Source organism: Alexandromys fortis, unplaced genomic scaffold, assembly GCF_014885135.2.
Source record: "Alexandromys fortis isolate MF-2015 unplaced genomic scaffold, M_Fortis_MF-2015_v1.1 scaffold_155, whole genome shotgun sequence".
Classification (NCBI taxonomy): domain Eukaryota; kingdom Metazoa; phylum Chordata; class Mammalia; order Rodentia; family Cricetidae; genus Alexandromys; species Alexandromys fortis.
Window position 1 is genome coordinate 931,252 of NW_026068052.1, and position 19,916 is coordinate 951,167.

Consider the following 19,916-nt stretch of genomic DNA (forward strand, 5'->3'; position numbering starts at 1 on the left):
AGTACAGAATTCAAACTTGGTCATTTTTTTCTCTCTTAATATTTTAAATGTTTGGCTCTACTATTTTTTTGTGAGGTTTTTGGTGTGGTTTGGGCATAGGTTGAGGTCCCGTCCTTTGTGATTGAAGTCTTGGCTCACAGGAAGCAGTATTGAGAGATTTTGTGGTATGGAAGCAGGGCCTAGTCGGAAGTCCTTTGATCACTGGGAGTGGATCCTCAGAGGGGATTGTGGAATCCCAGTTTCTTCCCTCCTCCTATTTGATTTCCTGCTTGGCTTCTACATGCATGTGCTCCTGACTGGGGTGGTGTGATCTGCCACTCCTGCCACACATGTCAGCTGGATGATAAATAGACCTGGTTTTAACACACACACACACACACACACACACACACACACACACACACACACACAGAGAGAGAGAGAGAGAGAGAGAGAGAGAGAGAGAGAGAGAGAGAGACCTAATCTGATCATTTTATCATCTCTCCCATGTCTGTCTAATGCTGCCTCTGTGTCTTCAAATTACTTTTTGCCTTTTAGTATAATTTTCTATTTCCTCAAGAGACAGACATGATGTGTCAAGTTAAAAGAACTGCTGCAAATATGCTATTTAGTTGTGTGGTGGTGAGTTATTGGGGAGAGGAATAGTTCTACTATTTCCTCTATTCCCCCCACCCCATTTATATGGACACGGTGGCTTAAGTAAACTGGTTTTAGCTAGTTCCATTGAATCAAGTTCTGGAAATACACCCAAAGGTTAAACTCTGGTAAAGTAGCTTGCTTAGAGGACAGGTATTATTTTGGAAAAAAAAAAAAAAACAACAACAACAACAAGAAGGTGGCTCAGCTGGTAAAGGCTCTTGCTAAGCAACCAAGTTTGCTCTCTGGATAAAGATGGAAGTATAGAACTGACTCCACAAGGTTGTCCTCTGCCCTTCAGACATGCACTGTGGCATTTATATCCACACACAGTAACAAGAAATAATTTTTAAAAGAGCATAGGGGCTGGGGCAATGGCTCATCCATTAAGAGCTATGGTGTACTTGTAGAGGACCTGAATTTGGTTTAACTCCCACATGGTGGATTACCATCCACAACTTCAGTTTCAGGGGGATCTGACACTCTCATCTGACCACCATGGACTCCAAGCAAAATACATTTTGCATGTGCATATATGCAAGCAAAGTACTCATATACACAAAATAAAAACAAATATTTTTTAAAGAACATGGTACTCTGGAACATTTCAAAATGATTCGCTTTCCCCATGGTTGCCAGAAACATGACAGGATTTTTCTCCAGTGCCTACTGTGAGTACCTGGCCAAGCTATGGAGCTGAATTTTGTAAAAGTGTTGAGGCCTCCTTTATGACTGGATCACCTTGTAGTTTTTAGCTCTAAGACTTGTCCAGGATAAGCATCCAGTGATTTGCCAACCATAATCCAGCTTTTCTCACTAAGGCTTTAGTTCCCCCCATCATTTCCAGGCCCAAGACTCTACTCTGTCTCACTGTATTCACTGGTCCACCTCAGCTAACTTGCCCTTGTTCCTCACTACTGTTACGGAGTCAAGAAGAGTTGTTGATTTTTCAGTCTGTTCTGCTTTTTACTTGTTAGGTCAGAATATCCACTTCCAGTCTACTAAAAATAGAATGGGAAGCCGTAATCCTTTGCTAAAATTTCTTAACCCCTTAAACCAATTTGACAGAAGATGAAAAGATCAGGGTAAAAAAAGCCTTGACTTTGTCACTAACTGTGTCACCTCCTGTAAACCATTCCCTGCTATAAGGTGTGTTTCCTCAACTGTAGAATGAGGAGTTTGTATTACATAAACAGGTTTTTTAGATGGCTTTCCTCAGAATGATGGAAATTATGTGATATTTCCATAAAGATGAGGTTCCAGTCCACCATCTACTCTTACTTCCCTCGGAGCACCTCCACTTCTTTTCAGTACTGGAGACAGAATCTAAAGCATCTCATTTGAGACAAGTATTCTACCCCTAAACGTTACTTTTTCTTAGACATTAGGCCTCTATACAATTTTACTTAAGACAGAGATTCAAATCCCTGTCCTGAAACAAACAAAACAAAACACACACACACACACAGAAAAAACAGACAGCCTGGAGAGGAGGTTCAGCAATTAAGAGCACTTGTTCCTGCAGAGGACCCAGGTTCAGTTCCCAGCTCACAACCACCAGTAACTAGTTTCAGAGGATCTGATGTGCTCTTCTGGCCTCTGTAGGCACTGCATACATGTGGTACACATACACGCATGCAGGCGAACACACATATACATAAAATACATAAACCTTTAGAAAGGAAGCAGAGCTTATAAATCCCAGAGGTCACTACCTGCTCCCAAATATGAAAGCTTGTCAGTTATTGAAATCATTCGCTGATAATAGTAGAAATAGAGAGAAAAGTGTAAGTACACTGGTCTGAGTGACCGTGTCAGACAGCGGAGGGTATGTGCTGGAGTCCTAGATTATCATTGAACTAGAAACTGTACATTTTGTCATTTTTAGCCCAATTCTCAGACACAGTGTTTCTTTCAATTATTTTCTACAGTAAAGGTTTAGTACATAAAAACTCCCTTTTCTAGGAAGGTGAACATCAACTTTCCACAGGGCAGGGAACCATGACTGCTCTTTGGATTGGAGAGGGAGGTGGAGAGGAGTGGGGGGAGGGGGAGAAGAGAGGAGGAGGGGGACAAGAGTGGGAGGAGGGGGAGGGAAATGGGAGGCTGGGAGGAGGCGGAAACTTTTTTTTTCCTATTCTCAATAAAAAAAAAACTCCCTTTTCTTCAATTTTTAGAAAGAAAGAAATGGACAAACTTTTGACTTACTTGAACACAGGTAATTATGTCCTTACTATTTTCAATCCTTCATCTTGCCTCTATCCTCTCTTGAATTCTCCCAATATATTGAACATACTGACTCTAATATTTTAAACTTCATGTTCATTATTAATGTTTACCACAGGGAACTATTTTAGTTTTTTATCCACAAAAAGGGAAATGTTTGCCATTACTAACATCTACTTCTAAATGTGATTTTAGTACATTTTTATCCTAATTTGTTTTAAAGATACTTCCCTCCCTCCCTCCTGCTCTCTTTCCCTCCCCCTCATCCTTCCTTCCCTTTTAATTTCCTGTCCTATAATTGAACATGTAAAACTGAACATGACAAATGAAATTCTCTGAGCACTGCTGGTTGTTTTGTGCCTTCTTAATCTAACTTGAATTGTTCGTTCTCTTATGTTGTCTATTTACACAAGTCAGTGTCGTCTCCTCTCCTCTACCTACGCATAATCTTTCCTGGCCACTTCTATAAACTAGGATCTAGCAACACCACATTCTTTGTACCAGCACCATGCTTTATTTGGTGGTATCCCTTCTACTCAAAGGATATGTCATTTCTGAGTACACCCAAAAGTCTGTATCTTAGAAACTTTAATCTACTTACAACAATAGTTGAATTTTATATTCAAATACAGGATTATAAACATAGCAAAATGACTCAAAGCCAAAGCTTTTCAAAGAAAACTTTACTGGTTGGTATTCTTTTTCTGAGAAGAGCATGGGGTGAGTAATAAATGCTTTCTTGTGGTGATAGCATGTTCTGGTTCTATATTATACTTATTGTGGACGCTAAGGAAATATTATGCCAGCCCACCGATACTATGAATTATTTGAGGGTGTTTTGTTTGGTGCCAGAGATTGAACCCAGAGATTCATGTATACTAAGCATCATTTTAGCATTTTACTTATTATTCCTGCTCTTTATTCTATGTGCCTCAAGTAGTGAATAATTGTAATAATTAAATTTATAATCCTCTCTAAAGATATGTTTGTTCCCTCAAAGTTTGAGTTAATGCTTTCATGAAACATAGTAATGCTTTTTCTCGCTTGGATTATTTTTGATATGCAATCATATATATATATACAGAAATGAACCTTCTAGGTTCATACTATCTTAAAGGATGATTAAGAACTTTGCTAGCATGTAAGATAAATATCCCATTTTCCTATTTGATACAGCACTCCTGAAATTTTATCAGTGGTTTGATGAAGATCCTTCGACTTTGGATTCTAGAGTTAATGATGCCAATTGGTTCAGAAAAATAGGTAAAAGAAAATCTGTGGGCATTATACCATTCTATTATAGCACGGGCTCTTTCTTCTGAACCTTTGGTATACGTATATAACTTGCTGAATCCTGGTTTCATTGTGTGTAAAATAGAAATGCATCATCTCTTATGTAGGATCATTTATTAAGGATTTTATATGAAAGAGTATATTTATCTCACACATAACAAAGTATTCCATACTGATTTTCTTTTCTGTGGAGAGTGATCAAAAACAAAATGATGAACTATAACTTTTATTTTCCAAATTATTTTCCTAAACCTGCTCTAGAAAGCTGAACTTATTCTTTGATGTGATCCACCAAAAATAAACTACATGCAACAATATGGATACATCTCAGAAACATATTGTTGAATAAAAAGAGCCAGACGTTAAAGAGTACATAATGCATGATTCAGTTTATGCACAGTTAAAAAAGGCAAAACTGATTCAGTGTTAAAAATCAAATGGTGATCTGTTTAGGAGGTAAGGAAGAAAAACATTGAGGGAAAATGGGGTCAGTGTGCATTATATTCATGTGTGTAGACGTTTCTATGACTTTATCATGGAAGTAATATGAAAATAATTTTTAAAAATATAATCTGGAGAAAATAATTAAGGTAGTGTTTACCATAAAAAGGGATCCTGGACTTGAAGGGAGCTTGCAGTTTTCTGGGAATGACCAAAACCTTTCTTGGTGTGGATATGTGTTTATTTTATTACAGTTCATTAAATGACACAATTCATAATTGTGCCATTTTCTTTTTCTGGACTTTAATTAATGAAAATGATATAAAAATTACTGAGGCAGTTAAGGACTTAACAGTATCACAGAGTGAACTGGTTCTACATGAACCCTGTCCTGTTTTATGGGATTCCTTGAGGATTTCATCTGGGCAAAAGGGCAAATAGTGTGAATTCTAAGAAATTTGGAAATTTAAAATATATAAATATTTAATGACTTTGACCTTTTAAAAGTTTGAAAAGATAACGGTATTTTTATCACTCACCTTGTTTTACCTACTTGGGGCTTCTACTAAACTTTGGAAAACAGAAAATGCTTCATAAATACTCTAGCCATTGATTTTAGTAGATTCTGATCTTTCCTAAGCTTGAACTTCTTTTTTGGTGACTTGGTGACTTTCGGTTACCACTTAGAGACTCTCTTCTTTGCATGTATTTTTAATTAATATATAATTACATCATTTCCCCTCTCCCCTTTCTCCCTCCAACCTCTCCCATTTTCCACTCCACAAACATCTCACTCCCTTTCAAATTCATGACCTGTTTCTTTGTTACTGTTACAGAGAGGTATGTGGTTAGATAGATAGATTTACTACTGAGAATTCTTTTTGTATTCTTTTCTCAAACTTAAAAAATTAAACAGTACCTCATTTGTCATTGATTTAGAATGGATGATTAGAAGTGATAGAAACCTCTAAATTTCTTGGCAAAAAGTTTCTCCACAAACATAAAGTCAATTTTTTTTCCAAAAACAAAATAGTTTATTTACCTATTTAATTTCATTTTAATTAATTTTAAACTTAAAAAATTAAGTAAAATATAATTAATCCCAAGAACCCCTTTTCTAGTAAATTAGTATTGAAAATGTTGACAGTAGAGATTATGGTGATATAGACTAAGCAGTCAATTTTTCACAATTATAATATTCATCTTAACTTTCAGCTTGGAACTTAGCTCTGCAGTCTGCGAAGGATCGAGAGACAATGAAAAACTTTTTCATGGTTTCTTATAAGGTAAATTTCATCACAAACATTACAGAACTATTCCATTCCCTTTGTCAGGACAGAGTTCCATGGTCCTATGTTTAAACAGAAGTCTCTTTAGAATGGGCATGCTCCAATGTTACCAGCTACCAACACGTTTGGAAAGGTCACATAAAACACCTGTAGAAGTGTAGTATAAGCACCTGTGAACAGCACGGGTTGAAAGGGGAGATGAGAAGTTTGAGTGTCCTTTTTTTTTTTCTGGAGCAGGTTCTATATGTAAGAATTTGTGAATTTATTATTCTCTCTTAAGCACCCAAAAATAGTCATTTACCTCCAAATCAGACATTAAAAAGTTAGAAAGAGGTTCAAATACTGGTGGGGGAATGAAAGCAGAGGGGTTACAGAATATAACTCATCAGACAATTTGAGACCAAGTCAATGTTCTGAATTTTCGAGCTGGAATGAACTAAAGAGCACAGTTCCCTCACCTTAAGTAACCCGAGACCTAAGAGATTGGACAACTTAAATGTTATTTATTCAGTGAAGGTCATGATTGTTATCCCTAAATGTTTGGGAAGATTAAGCAAGTCTTTGGAGGACTGGGGATGCTTCTCAGTGGTGGAATACTTATCTAGCATGTACAAGGTCCTGGGCTCAACCCAATCCCAAGTACCAGTAAAAAAAAAAAAGAAAGAAAAAGAAAAAAAAGTCTGCAAGTTCTGCACGTTTCTGTATAAATGCAGTTTTAATTAGATGGCATAAGTCCATTTCAGCTTTGACATTTGTGGTGATGCTTGTACAAGATTGACTTGTAGAAATCAAAGTGGCTTAGAGTTTTATTATAGTAAAAAGCTCAGAATTTCCGAAAACTAGAGGACAAGGTTTAATGATGAGGTTAAGTTTAATGCCTGTCAGGATTTGACATTGTCCTCTTCAAAGATAACAATTTAAGTACTGATTTGGGCTCTGTTCAGTACAAAGGAAAAACTACTTCCCAGGGGGAAAATCATCTATAAATGGCAGCATCACCCAAGAAGTAAATTGCTAGATAGGCATTCAGGGCCTAATGACAGCTGTCATTGAGAAAACAACTAAAGAAGAGAAGCTTTTTATCTCCAGGAAGGTACTAAAGACAATGAAAAGTAATATAAAATTAAAACTGTAAATCAGTGTGATAGTCTGTATCATTTTTATGGCAACATGTGGTTTTCCTGCAGAATTTTCTCATTCAGACAAGATGTTGCTGATTTTGATTCTGATTGTGTTCAGCTGACAGAATTCTCCGCATTCATTGATGTTGTGTTTTTTTCTTATCAGCTGTCCCTTTTTTGTCCTTATGATCAAGGACTACTGATTGCACAGAAAACATGTTTACTCGTAGCAGCTGCAGCTGATCTAGAGCAAGGAAGAAAAGCTCCAACAACTTATGAGCAGGTAGTGTTCAATCTTCAGAGAACAGCTGAGGGTTAAGTGTGCTGTTTGCTCTCTTTATTTTCCCTGACACATTTATTTTTATTCCCCTTTAGGAAATCTTTTCCTCCATTTTATAAGTATTTTGATTTCAGAGGTTTATAATGGTCAATTCCTTCCTAAGGACAGGTTACATTTGACTTAGCCTCTTCTTTTTAGCTGCCCCTTCCCATGGACTAATTCCTAATCTGTTCTTATACTTATCTTCATTGTCTCTCTGTGGTTATATATATGACCAATCAAAGTGTTTCCTTTACTTTTGTTTCCTTTCACACATTTGCTATGAAAGAACTCATCTATTTCTAGAGTCTTATAGCCAAATGAACCGACTTCCGTAGCTTGTTTTTTTCACTCAATTACATTTGCTTAAATATGTCATCATTATCTTATGTCTAACAAGACATAAGATTACCTTTGCCTGAATTCCATGCTCAATTCCTTTCTTAATAGGTTTTATGATACAAGGTTTCAAATTATACACCATATGGCCTCAAACTCATGATAGTCCTCCTGCCTCATCCTCTTTGAGATTACAGATGTTAGCCATAACACCTACCTCCACTCTTTTTTTTATTGCTTTTATTGAACTATATACTTTCCCTGCTCTTCTCCCTTCCGCTCCACTTCCCTTCAACCCTCTCCCAAGGTCCCCATGCTCCCAATTTACTCAGGAGATCTTGTCTTTTTCTACTTCCCATGTAGATTAGATCCATGTATGTCTCTCTTAGTGTCCTCATTGTTGTCTAGGTTCTCTGGGATTGTGAATTGTAGGCTGGTTTTCTTTGTTTTATGTCTAAAAGCCACTTAAGAGCGAGTACATGTGATAATTGTCTTTCTGGGTCTGGGTTACCTCACTCAATATGATGTTTTCTAGCTCCATCTGTTTGCCTGCACATTTCAAGATGCCATTATTTTTTTCTGCTGTGTAGTACTCCATTGTGTAAATGTACCACATTTTCCTCATCGAGGGGCATATAGGTTGTTTCCAGGTTCTGGCTATGACAAACAAAGCTGCTATGAACATAGTTGAGCACATGTCCTTGTGGCACAATTGAGCATCCTTTGGATATATACCCAAAAGGGGTATTACTGGGTCTTGAGGAAGGTTGTTTCCTAATTTTCTGAGAAATTACCATACTGATATCCAAAGGGGCTGTACCAGTTTGCATTCCCACCAGCAATACAGAAGTGTCCCCTTTACCCCCACAACCTCTCCAGCATAAGTTGTCATCAGTGTTTTTGATCTTGGCCATTCTTACAGGTGTAAGATGGAATCTGAGAGTTGTTTTGATTTGCATTTCTCTGCTGGCTAAGGATGTTGAGCATTTCCTTAAGTGTCTCTCAGCCATTTTAGATTCCTCTGTTGAGAGTTCTCTGTTTAAGTCTATACTCCATTTTTTATTGGATTATTTGTTCTTTTGATGACCAATTTCTTGAATTCTTTATGTATTTTAGAGATCAGAACTCTGTCTGATGTGGGGTTGGTGAAGATCTTTTCCCATTCTGTAGGCTGCCGTTTTGTCCTGTTGACCACGTCCTTTGCTTTACTGAAACTTTTCAGTCTTGGGCGATCCCATTTATTGTTTCTCTCAGTGTCTGTGCTACTGGGGTTGTATTTAGGAAGTGGTCTTCTGTGCCAATGTGTTCAAGTGTACTTCCCACTTTCTCTTCTATGCTACCTCCACTCTTAAACCTACCTTTTTAGGAGCTACCAGAATTACCATCTCCCACACACCTTCTTCCTTCTTCAAAGAAAGTTGTCCAGTCATATAATTATCACTTTCTGTTTGATTTTTAAGAATTAATGGGGCATTTCCAACCCACAATTCATTGGTTACATGCAGCCCGGGATAGCTATGAATGCAGCCCAGTGAAAAATTGTAAACGTACTTGAAACATGAGGGTTTTTAATTTTTTTTTCACTCAACCACATGGTTCTCCAGCACAGCTTTGTAAATGACAATGTCATGTTACAATGTCAAGAAGTCAAACACACCTGAGTTCTCTCTCTGCTTGATTTCTCTTGCCTATAAAAAGAAAACACCTTAATTTCCCATACTTGTTAGGTTCTCATTTCTCCAACAGGCTTAAAGCCCATTTTGCTCTTTACCCTCTATCTTCTGTTAATCACTTCTTTCATATTATTCTTTAAATTTAGAATAAACTCTCATCATATGTCTGTTTCTTGTGAGGTATTCACCATGGTATTTAAGCCAATAGAAAGCCTTTACTGGCTGGAGACTACACTGGGTGTCTAGGATTGCAGTGGAGCCCCGAGCCGTTTTCGGGGTGAGCTTTTAAGTACAAAAACCATGCTCTGAGTTGACATATTTCATTTACCAAGAATAGTTAACCAAAAGCATAACTATAGAAGCCAAAAAACAAGGCTAGTACATTTACAGGCTTTCCTATTAACTGTGGACTTTGATGGATTAGATCTTTCTTTTAGTTTTGACAGGTAGTACTGTCTATGTGCTGAGTTTTATAGCCTGAATGGTTCTTTAATCATGGAGTCAGTTGTGCTAAGATCTGGGGGACATAGTAAGGTCTGAGGCCTGTTACATTTCTTTGTGTTCCTTTTTTGAGTTCAGCTCAAAAAGCATTTGAGAGGCTGGAGAGATCTCTCAGTGGTTAAGGGCACTGGCTGCTTTCCCAGTGGATCCAGGTTTGATTCCCAACGCCTTCATGGTTGCTCACAACCATCTGTAACACCAGTTCCAAGGGGATCAAAGTTCCTCTTCTATCTTCTATGGGCATCAGGCATGCACAAGTTACACAAACAAAACATTTATACACATGGAATTAAAAGAAAAAATTTGCACATCAATTTCTTACTAGATACTAGACATACAGAGATGTCCTTGTTCATGAGGGTAAATGAGCCCCTGTAAGAAATCTTTTCCATTAAAAAAGAATAGAGAAGAAAATAATCTGACTTCCCCAGTGAAAAACTAGGCAAGAATTTAACTTTTTAAAAAAATAAAGGTAGGTGTAATTTTATTCTCTATAAGCACTTTTGCTTTACTGAAAATAACAGTACCATGTGATGGTTAATGTTGCCAACTTAACAGGACCTAGAATTACCAAAGAGACAGGCCTCTCTGGGCAGATCTGTGAGGGACTGCCTAGATTAGTTAACTAAGGTGGGAGAACCAGCCCTAAATGTGAGTAATACCATACCATAAACTGGGGTCCCAGACTTGCATTAAAAAGAGAAAAGTAGCTGAGAACCAGCATCCAGCACTATCTGCTTTCCCTCTGATGTGCAGTGTAACCAGCTGCCTCCTGCCCTTGCTGCCATGCCTTCTTCAACATGATGGACTGTTTCCTCATAAACTGTAAACCAGAATAAACTCTTTGCTCCGTAAGTTGCTTCTTTATAACAGAACTGACAAAAGAAACTAATATAACATGTTCTCCTCATGATACTTGGAACTTTTTAAAAGTTACTCCTTTTTAGTTCAGTCTGGGTACGTTAAACTATCTATCCCAATGAATACAGACAGATTAAGTTGACACGTGGGAAATTTTGCCAACAAGTTTATGGTACCAACAGCAATGAAGGAATGTTCCCCTTACTCCACATCCTTTCCTGCATGAACTGTCACTGTGTTTTTGATCTTAGCCATTATGAGAGGTATAAGATGAAATCTCAAAGTAGTTTTTATTTGCATTTTCCTGATGACTCAGAATGTTGAACATTTCTTTAAGTACTTTTCAGCCATTTGAGTTTTCTCTTTTGAGAATTCTCCTTGTAGATGTATATCCCATTTTTTTAAGTGAATAATTTTCTTAATACCTAGTTTCTGAGTTTTTTTTTATATATTTTGATATTTTCCCTCTATCAGATATGGCGTTGGTAAACATCTTTTCCCATTCTGTACATTACTGCTTTGTCTATATGAGTGTTCTTTATCTTACAGAAGCTTTTAAGTTTTGTGAGGTCCGTTAATTAATTGTTTATCTTAGTTCCTGTGCTTTCAGTGTTCTGTTCAGAAAGTTGTCTCCTGTGCCAATGCATTGAAGGCTATTCCAAACTTTCTTTTCTATAAGGCTTAATGTATCTGGTTTTATATTGAAGTCTTTGATCCATTTTGGGTTGAGTTTTGTGTGGGGTGGTAAGTATAGATTTATTTGGATCCTTCTATATGCAACCATCCAGTTTGATCAGCATCTTCAACGCTGTCTTTTTTCCAAAGTAATAATATTTCTGGCTTCTTTACATAAACAGGTGTCTATAGGTGTATGGATATGTCTGGATCTTTCATTTGATTTCTGTTTTGTGTCAATATCATGTTGTTTTTGTTACTATAACTCTGTAGTAAAATTTGAGGATAGGGATTAATACCTCAAGCAGTTCTTTAATCATACATGATTGTTTTAGGTATTCTGAAATTTTTTGTGTTTCTATATGTAGCTGAAAATTGTCCTTTCAAGGACTTTAGAGTATTGTGTTGGGATTTTGATGGGAATCACATTGAATCTTTAGATTGCTTTTGGTAGGATGGCCATTTTTACTGTGTTATGAACTTGGGAGATCTTTCCATCTAAATTTTAATAGACTTCGTGAGGTATAATTCATATATCCTGTATGTAATTCACCCATTTGTTTTGATTTTGGACATTGTTGAGAATTAATCTCAGGGCCTCTGCATTCTAGGCACATATGCTGCCACCAAGCTTTATCTCCATCCCAAACCATCCATTTATGTGTACATTTTAATACTTTTTAGTATATTTTGAGCTGTACAACTATCAACAAAATCTAACTTTAGAATCTTTTTATCATTCTAAAAAGAATTTGTTTACCCATTAGCTGGTACTCCTCATCATTGTCACCAGCTCTAAGCAATCAGTAATCTACTTTCTGTCCATATTGTTTGCCTATTGCGAGCTTTTTATGTAAATCTAATAATATGACTTGTGCTGTGGAATAATCCTATGCACTGTGAATATGTATGTATTATTCTCTTTGGTTAATGAAAAGATGACAGGTTGATAGCTCAGGCTTGTTATTAGCTAACACTTAGACTTAAATTAACTCATATTTCTTATCTATGCTTCGCCATGTAGCTCATGGCTTGCTACTTCATTTTCTTTACATCCTGCTTCCTCAGCAGCTGGCTGACATATCCCTCACTCTACCCCCCAAAAGAAACAAACTTTAAACTCACCAAGATAGGATAGACAATGCAATATTTTCTCTGAATTTGTCAACGGTAAATGGACTGGACATTGTTAATATAATTCTTATCTGTATATTTTGTACATAGTTATTCTATTTATTGTATATAGTTTTACTATCTTAATTAAAATCTTTGCTTTTTATTTAGAAAAATGGGGAAATATGTGGTATTTTGATTGTGTTCTGACAAATAAAGCTTGCTTGGCAAGGAAAGAGATATCTTGATAGATGGAGCCATTACGGAGATAGGGAAAAACCTGGTACTTAGGGAAACTCCCAGGAATCCACAAGGATGGCCCCAGCTAAAACTACAAGCAATAGTGGAGAAGATGTCTGAACTGGCCTTCCTCTATAATCAGATTGATGACCACCCTAACTGTCATCATAGAACATCATCCAGTAATTGATGGAACCATAGGCAGAGATCCACAGCCAAGCACTGGGGCGGTCTCCTGGAGTCCAGCCGTAGAGAGGAAGAAGGGATAATATGAGCAAAAGGGTCAAGATCATGATGGGGAAATCCACAGAAATAGCTGATCCAAGCTAGTAGGAACTCACTGACTCTAGACTGATAGCTGGGGAGCCTCCATAGGACTGAACTAGGCCCTCTAAATGTGAGTAACAGTGTGTGGCTTGGTCAGTCTGTGGGCCCACTGGCAGTGGGACCAGGATTTACCCCTAGTTACATGAAGTGGCTTTTTAGAGCCCATTCCCTATAGAGGGATATGTTGCTCAGTCTCCATGGTGGGGGAGGGGTTTGGTCCTGCCTCAACTTAATGTGCCAGATTTTATTTACTCCCCATGGGAGTGGGAAGACGGAAGGGAAGGGGAACTGTGGTATGTAAAATGAAAATAAAATATTTTAAATAAAAATTAAAAAAAATTGCTTGGAGTCAGAGGACAGAGCTATCCACTAACTGACCTAAATTAACCATAGAGGTTTGGAGGACTGTAGACAGAGAGGAGACAAGAAGTAGTAAGGTGGGACAGAGAGAGCATCTTGGTTCTTTTGGATGGAAGAGCAGTAGAGGTAGGAGGCAACTTGTAGCTACTTCCTGCTCCTCTGATCTTCCAGGTTCTTACCCCGATATCTGACTCTTGATTTTTTGGTAAAGATTAATTAGAATGACATTGAAAGCATATCTAACATGACTATAAATTTGACTATTAAAATAACTATTAATCTATATTTATTAAGTATATATTACATTTTTAAATGAGCTGCATAAACATAATATCTCAAACAAGAATAGAAATACATATACAGTGTAACAAAATTAACTTTAAATTTGTATTAATAAAACAAAATATATACCAATGTAAAATATTTAAAATTAATATTTTTTAAATTAAAGTAGATTCAATAACCTACCCTTTAATCCTATCACTTCTATGTGAAATAATCCTTCTGTACACTGTGAATATGTATTACTCTCATTGGTTAATAAAAAACTGACATACTGCCAGTTGTGAAGGCACATGCCAGTAGGATTTGCTGAAGGAGGCAGAGGCAGGAGGATCACGAGTTTGAGGCCAGCCTGGGCAACACGTTTTTAAAAGAAAAAAGAAACTGACATATTGGTAGCCAGGAAAGGAGTAAAGACAGGACAGCCAGACACAGAGAACTCTGGGAGGAGGAAGGGCAGAGTCTGGGAGATGCCAGCCAGCTGCCGAGGAAGCAGGACATATAGAAAATGAGGTAACAAGTCATGAGCCAAGTGCCAAAGCATAGGTAAGAAATATGAGTAAGAGTTAGCTAGTAACAAGCCTGAGCTATCCAAGCATTTATAAGTAATATTAAGCCTCTGAGTGGCTATTTGGGAATTGGCAGGCAGGAGAGAAACTGAAGACTTGTAGTCTTCTGATTGGATCCTTTTGTAAAAACAAAAATAAATAAATAAATAAATAAATAAATAAATAAATAAATAAAAGGTTCAGATTCTCTGTTTCTTAGTAGGGATTAGTATTTCACACCTTATAGCTGAATAACATTGTGTTGTCTGGATAAAGCACATTTTCATTATTCACTCGTTCATTGATGGACACTCGGGTTGTTTCCAATTTTCAAATATTGTTAATAATATCTCAAGTCTGGGGAGATGGTGTTTGTTTTTTTTTGTTTTGTTTTATTTTTTGTTTGTTTTTTTTTTTTTTTTTTTTTTTTTTTTTTTTTTTTTTTTTTTTTTTTTGTTAAAAGCACTTGCTACTCTTGCAGAGGACCCAGATTTATTTCCAACACCCACATGATGGCTCACAACTGTCTGTAACTCCAGATCCAGGGAATCTGACTCCCTGTTTTTGACCACATGGATATCAAGCATCTAAGCATATACATTCATGCATGCAAACAAACATTCATACACATAAAATAAAACATTTTTAAAAAATTATGAAGTCTTAATAAACATACAAATATTTGTGTGAATGTTTTCATTTTGAGCATATATATTGACATTAGATTGATGGCATGTTTGATTATATTTTTTAGGTATATATTTTATGGGTATTAAATATTATATACCTTTGATGATGTTTTTCCTAGTTTTATTGTTTATAGAGATGTTAAAATATCTAACTCATAGTCTTTTTTCATCTTTTTATTTTCAGTTTTTTGGGAGAGGTTTTCTCTGTGTAACATCTCTGGCTGTCCTGGAACTCACTTTGTAGACCAGGCTGGCCTAAAACTCACAGAAATCCACCTGCCTCTGCCTCCCAAGTGCACCACCATGCCTAGCTCTCATCCTTTTATTTTCATCCTGTGTCTTTAGATATGGTGCTTATCTCCTATAGGAAGAATATAAATTATATTTTAAACTAGTGTGGCAACTTCTGTCTCTTATTTCATAGTTTTAACACATTGACAATTGATATTATTTTGTAGTCAAATCTTCTACCATTTTATTTTGTCTCACATGTATTTTCCTTATTTTTTATTTATGTATATGTGCACAAAGCGCAAAAGAAGGCATCAGATCTCCTGGAACTGTAGTTCCAGGGGGTAGTGAGCTACCTGATGTGAGTGCTGGGAACCCAACCTGGGTCTTCTGCAAGAACATGGAGTGTTCTTAACCACTCATGTGTCTTTATTCTCATTGTTTACTTTCTTTTGCATTGAATACACGGGGGGGGGGATTGTTGTTAATGATTGCTCTAGGAATAAAAAAATGTAGATTTTAATTTATCTGACTACTTTGTATTACAAATTCAATTTTAGTATGATGCAGAAATGCTATTCATGTTAATTCTGGTTCTTTCTCCCTTTTTTATTCTATTACACATATTACTTTTTTATATATTTCAAGCATAGCAGATGTATCTTATAATACTACTTTATATAATTGTATGCTTTTTGAAGAAATTAAGGAAGTTTATATTATAGTTTTTTTTATTTTTCTTGTTTACCATTTCAATTTTTTCACCTCTTCCTGTGGCCTTGAATTACCATATGGCCTCATTTCCTTCTCTGAAAACAGCTTTGCTCCCACCTGCCTCTTCTGTGCTATTATTGTTAAGTGTATTACATTTCTATGTATAAGAAGTCCAGTAATAGAACAGTATACACATACATGCGCGCACGTGTGTGTGTGTGTGTGTGTGTGTGTGTGTGTGTGTGTGTGTGTGTGTACAGCTTAAATGAATAATATAACGGCTTTATTTGCTAGTTTTGGTACTGGAGACTGAACCCAAGACCTGTACATGCTAAGCACACATTCTACTTCTAAGGTGTCCCTCCAGCTCAGTAATCACTTTTAAAAACATTTTTGTTTACTGGTTGCTGCTTCTGTCAACTCACACTGAATGTTGCTTTTCTCACAAATTTGAATTTCAACTGTAGTTTTTAAATAAATAAACTGATTTATTTATTTTGCATCCCTGCTGCAGTTTCCCCACCTTCTTTTCCTCCCAATCCTTCCCCACATCCCTTCTCTCTTCCCACCCCCAATCCATTCCTCCTTCTGGTTAGGAAGGGGCAAGTCTCCCATGAGCATCAGCAAAGCATGGCATATCAAGTTGCAGTAAGTCTAAGCACCTCTTTATGTATTAAGCCTAGGCAAGGCAGCCCGGGATAATAGGGTCCCAAAAGCCAGCAAGAGTCAGAGACAGCCCCTGCTCCCATTGTCAGGAGTCCCACAGAAGAACCAATCTACACAGCTGTAACATATAGCAGAGAGCCTAGGTCAGTCTCATGTAGGCCCCCCTGGTTGTCCGTTCAGTCTCTCTGAGCCCCTATGAGTTCAAGTTAGTTGATTCTTGTGAGTTTTCCTGTGATGTCCTTGACCCCTCTTAATCCTACAATCCTTCTGTAGGATTCTCAGAACTCCATCCAGTTTTTGACTGTGGGTCTGCATCTGTTTCCATCAGTTGCTGACTATTGGGCTAGGCACCAATCTGGTCACAGGAGATGGCCAGTTCAGGCTACTTACCTGCTATTGCTGTTGCTAAGATGGGGTCTTTCTTGTAGATTCCTGGGAGATCTCCTTGTGCCAGGTTTTTACCTGACCCTAAAATGCCTCTTCCTTCCAGTAGTCTCTTTCAGTACTCTCCCTTCCTACCCTCACCTGATCATTCATGTTCCCATCCCCACCCACCCTCAGTCCACGTACAAAATTTCTTTTATTTCCCCTTCCCAGAGAGATCTAGATGCCCCCCCCCCCATGAAGCTTCATTGTTACCTAACCTCTCTGGGTCTGTGGATTATAATATGGTTATCCTTTATTTTACAGCTAATGGCCATGTTTGTTTTTCTCAGTGTGGGTTACCTCACTCAGGATAGTTTTTCCTAGTTCTATTCATTTGCCTTCAAATTTTCTGTTGTCATTGTTTTTAACAGCTGAGTGATAACGGTGTGAATGTATCACATTTTCTTTATCCATTCCTCGGTTGAGGGACATCTAGGTTGTTTTCAGGTTCTGGCTATTGCAAGTAAAGTGGCTATGAACGTGGTTGAGCAAATGCCTTTGTGGTATGACTGAGCATCCTTTGGCTATATGCCTAAGATTGGTGTAGCTGGGTCTTTTAATAGATTGATTCCCAGTTTTCTGAGAAACCACCACACTGATTTCCAAAGTGGCTGTACAAGTTTGCACTTCCACCAGCAGTGGAGAAGTATTCTTTTTTTAAAATTGGTTCTGATATATTTTATTTTATTTTTAATTTATTTATTTTTTATTGAAAATTTCCACCTCTCCTCCTCCCACTTTCCTCCACTCCTCTCCCCCTCTCTCTCCAGTCCAAGGAGCAGTCAGGGTTCCCTGCCCTCTGGGAAGTCCAAGGTCCTCCCCCCTCCACCCAGGTCCAGGAAGGGGAGCATCCAAACAGACTAGGCTTCCACAAAGCCCGTTCATGCAGTAGAATCAAAACCTAGCGCCATTGTCCTTGACTTCTCTGTCAGCCTCCACCATCAGCCACATTCAGAGAGTCCGGTTTGATCACATGCTTCATCAGTTCCAATCCAACTGGCCTTGGTGAGCTCCCATTAGATCAGTCCCAGGCACCCCTCGCAGTCCTGACTTCCTTGCTCATGTTCTCCCTCCTTCTGCTCTTCATTTGGACCTTGGGAGCTCAGTCCAGAGCTCCAATGTGGGTCTCTGTCTCTATCTCCATCCATCGCCAGATGAAGGTTCTGTGGTGATGTGCAAGATATTCATCAGTGTGGCCAGTTCAGGCACCCTCTCCTCTGCTGCCCAAGGAACATGCTGGGGACATCTCCTTGGACACCTGGGAACCCCTCCAGAATCAAGTCTCTTGCCAACCTTAAAATGGCTCCCTTAATTAAGATATCTACTTCCCTGCTCCCTCATCCACCCCTCCTCCATCCCAACCATCCCATTCTCTCAAGCTCTCCCTCATCCTCCCCTTCTCCCTTCTCTCTCCCCATCTCCCCTTAGCCCCCCCCCCCCCCCCCCCCCCGCTCCCCACCCCTCTCCTGTAATCTTGTCCACTTCTAATATCCAGGAGGATAACTATATGTTATTCTTTGGGTTTACCTTCTTATTTAGCTTCTCTAGAATCACGAATTATAGGCTCAATGTCCTTTATTTATGGCTAGAATCCACTTATGAGTGAGTACATACCATATTCATCTTTTTGGGTCTGGATTACCTCACTTAGGATAGTGTTTTCTATTTCCATCCATTTGCATGCAAAATTCAAGATGTCATTGTTTTTTACTGCTGAGTAGAACTCTAAAGTGTATATGTGCCACACCTTCTTTATCCATTCTTCTATTGAGGGGCATCTAGGTTGTTTCCAGGTCCTGGCTATTACAAATAGTGCTGCTATGAACATAGTTGAACAAATGCTTTTGTAGTATGATTGGGCATCTCTTGGGTATATTCCCAAGAGTGGGATTGCTGGGTCCTGAGGTAGGAGGAGTATTCTTGTTCCACATGTTCTCAAACATGACTTGTCACTTGTGCTTTTAATCTTAGCCATCCTGACTGGCAGAAGATGGAATTTCAGTCATTTTGATTTACGTTTCCCTGATGGCTAAGAATGTTGACTATCTCCTTAAGTGTTTCTCAGCCGTTTGAGATTCTTCTGTTAAGAATTCTCTGTTTACTGAGACAATGGGGATGTTCTATCGGGAACTCACCAAGGCCAGCTGGCCTGGGTCTGAAAAAGCCTGGGTTAAAACAGGTCTCACTGAACATAGCGGACAGTGAAGACTACTGAGACCTCAAGAACAATGGCAATGGATTTTTGATCCTACTGCACGTATTGGCTTTGTGGGAGCCTAGGCAGTTTGGATGCTCACCTTACGAGACCTGGATGGAGGAGGGTGGTCCTTGGACTTCCCACAGGGCAGAGAACCTGATTGCTCTTTGGGCTGACGGGGGGGGGGGGGGGACTTGATGGGGGGGGGGGGAGGGAAAGGGGAGGCGGAGGTGGGGAAGAGACAGAAATCTTTAATAAATTAAAAAAAAAAGAATTCTCTGTTTAGATCTGTACTCCATTTTTAATTGGATTATTTGGTTTGTTGATATCTAGTTTCTTGAGTTCTTTATATATTTTGGAAATCAGCATACTGTTAGATGTGGGGTTGGTAGAGATCTTTTCCCATTCTGTAGACTGCTGTTTTGTTCTATTAATGGTATGCTTTGCCTTATAGAATCTTTTCAGTTTCATGAGATCCAATCCCATTTATTAGTTGTCAATATTAGAATCTGTGCTACTGGTGTTCTATTCAGAAAATGTTTCCTTTACCAATGTGTTTGAGATTGTTTTCCATTGACTCTTCTATCAGGTTCAGTATATATGGATATATGTTGAGGTCTTTGATTCACTTGGCCTTGAGTTTTGTGCGGGGTGATAGATATAGATTGATTAGCATTCTTCTACATGTTGACATCTAGTTAGGACAGCACCGTTTGTTGAAGATGCTTTCAGCATTTTCAGCATTGAAA

At 38.0% G+C, this 19,916-nt stretch overlaps 1 protein-coding gene across 6 annotated transcripts in view; it reads left to right on the top strand.

Annotated features, from left to right (window-relative positions):
• Positions 1–19,916, top strand: part of Tex11 (testis expressed 11) — a 290,243-nt gene that overhangs the window by 217,541 nt on the left and 52,786 nt on the right. For all 6 annotated transcript variants that reach the window (XR_007588266.1, XM_050119701.1, XM_050119702.1 and 3 more), the window contains 4 exons: positions 2,814–2,854; positions 4,039–4,125; positions 5,812–5,882; positions 7,173–7,289. Coding sequence is in view for 5 of the 6 variants with exons in the window: in XM_050119701.1 (XP_049975658.1) it covers positions 2,814–2,854; positions 4,039–4,125; positions 5,812–5,882; positions 7,173–7,289 (316 nt within the window). In the remaining variant the exon portion in view is untranslated. The remainder of the gene's footprint in view (positions 1–2,813; positions 2,855–4,038; positions 4,126–5,811; positions 5,883–7,172; positions 7,290–19,916) is intronic.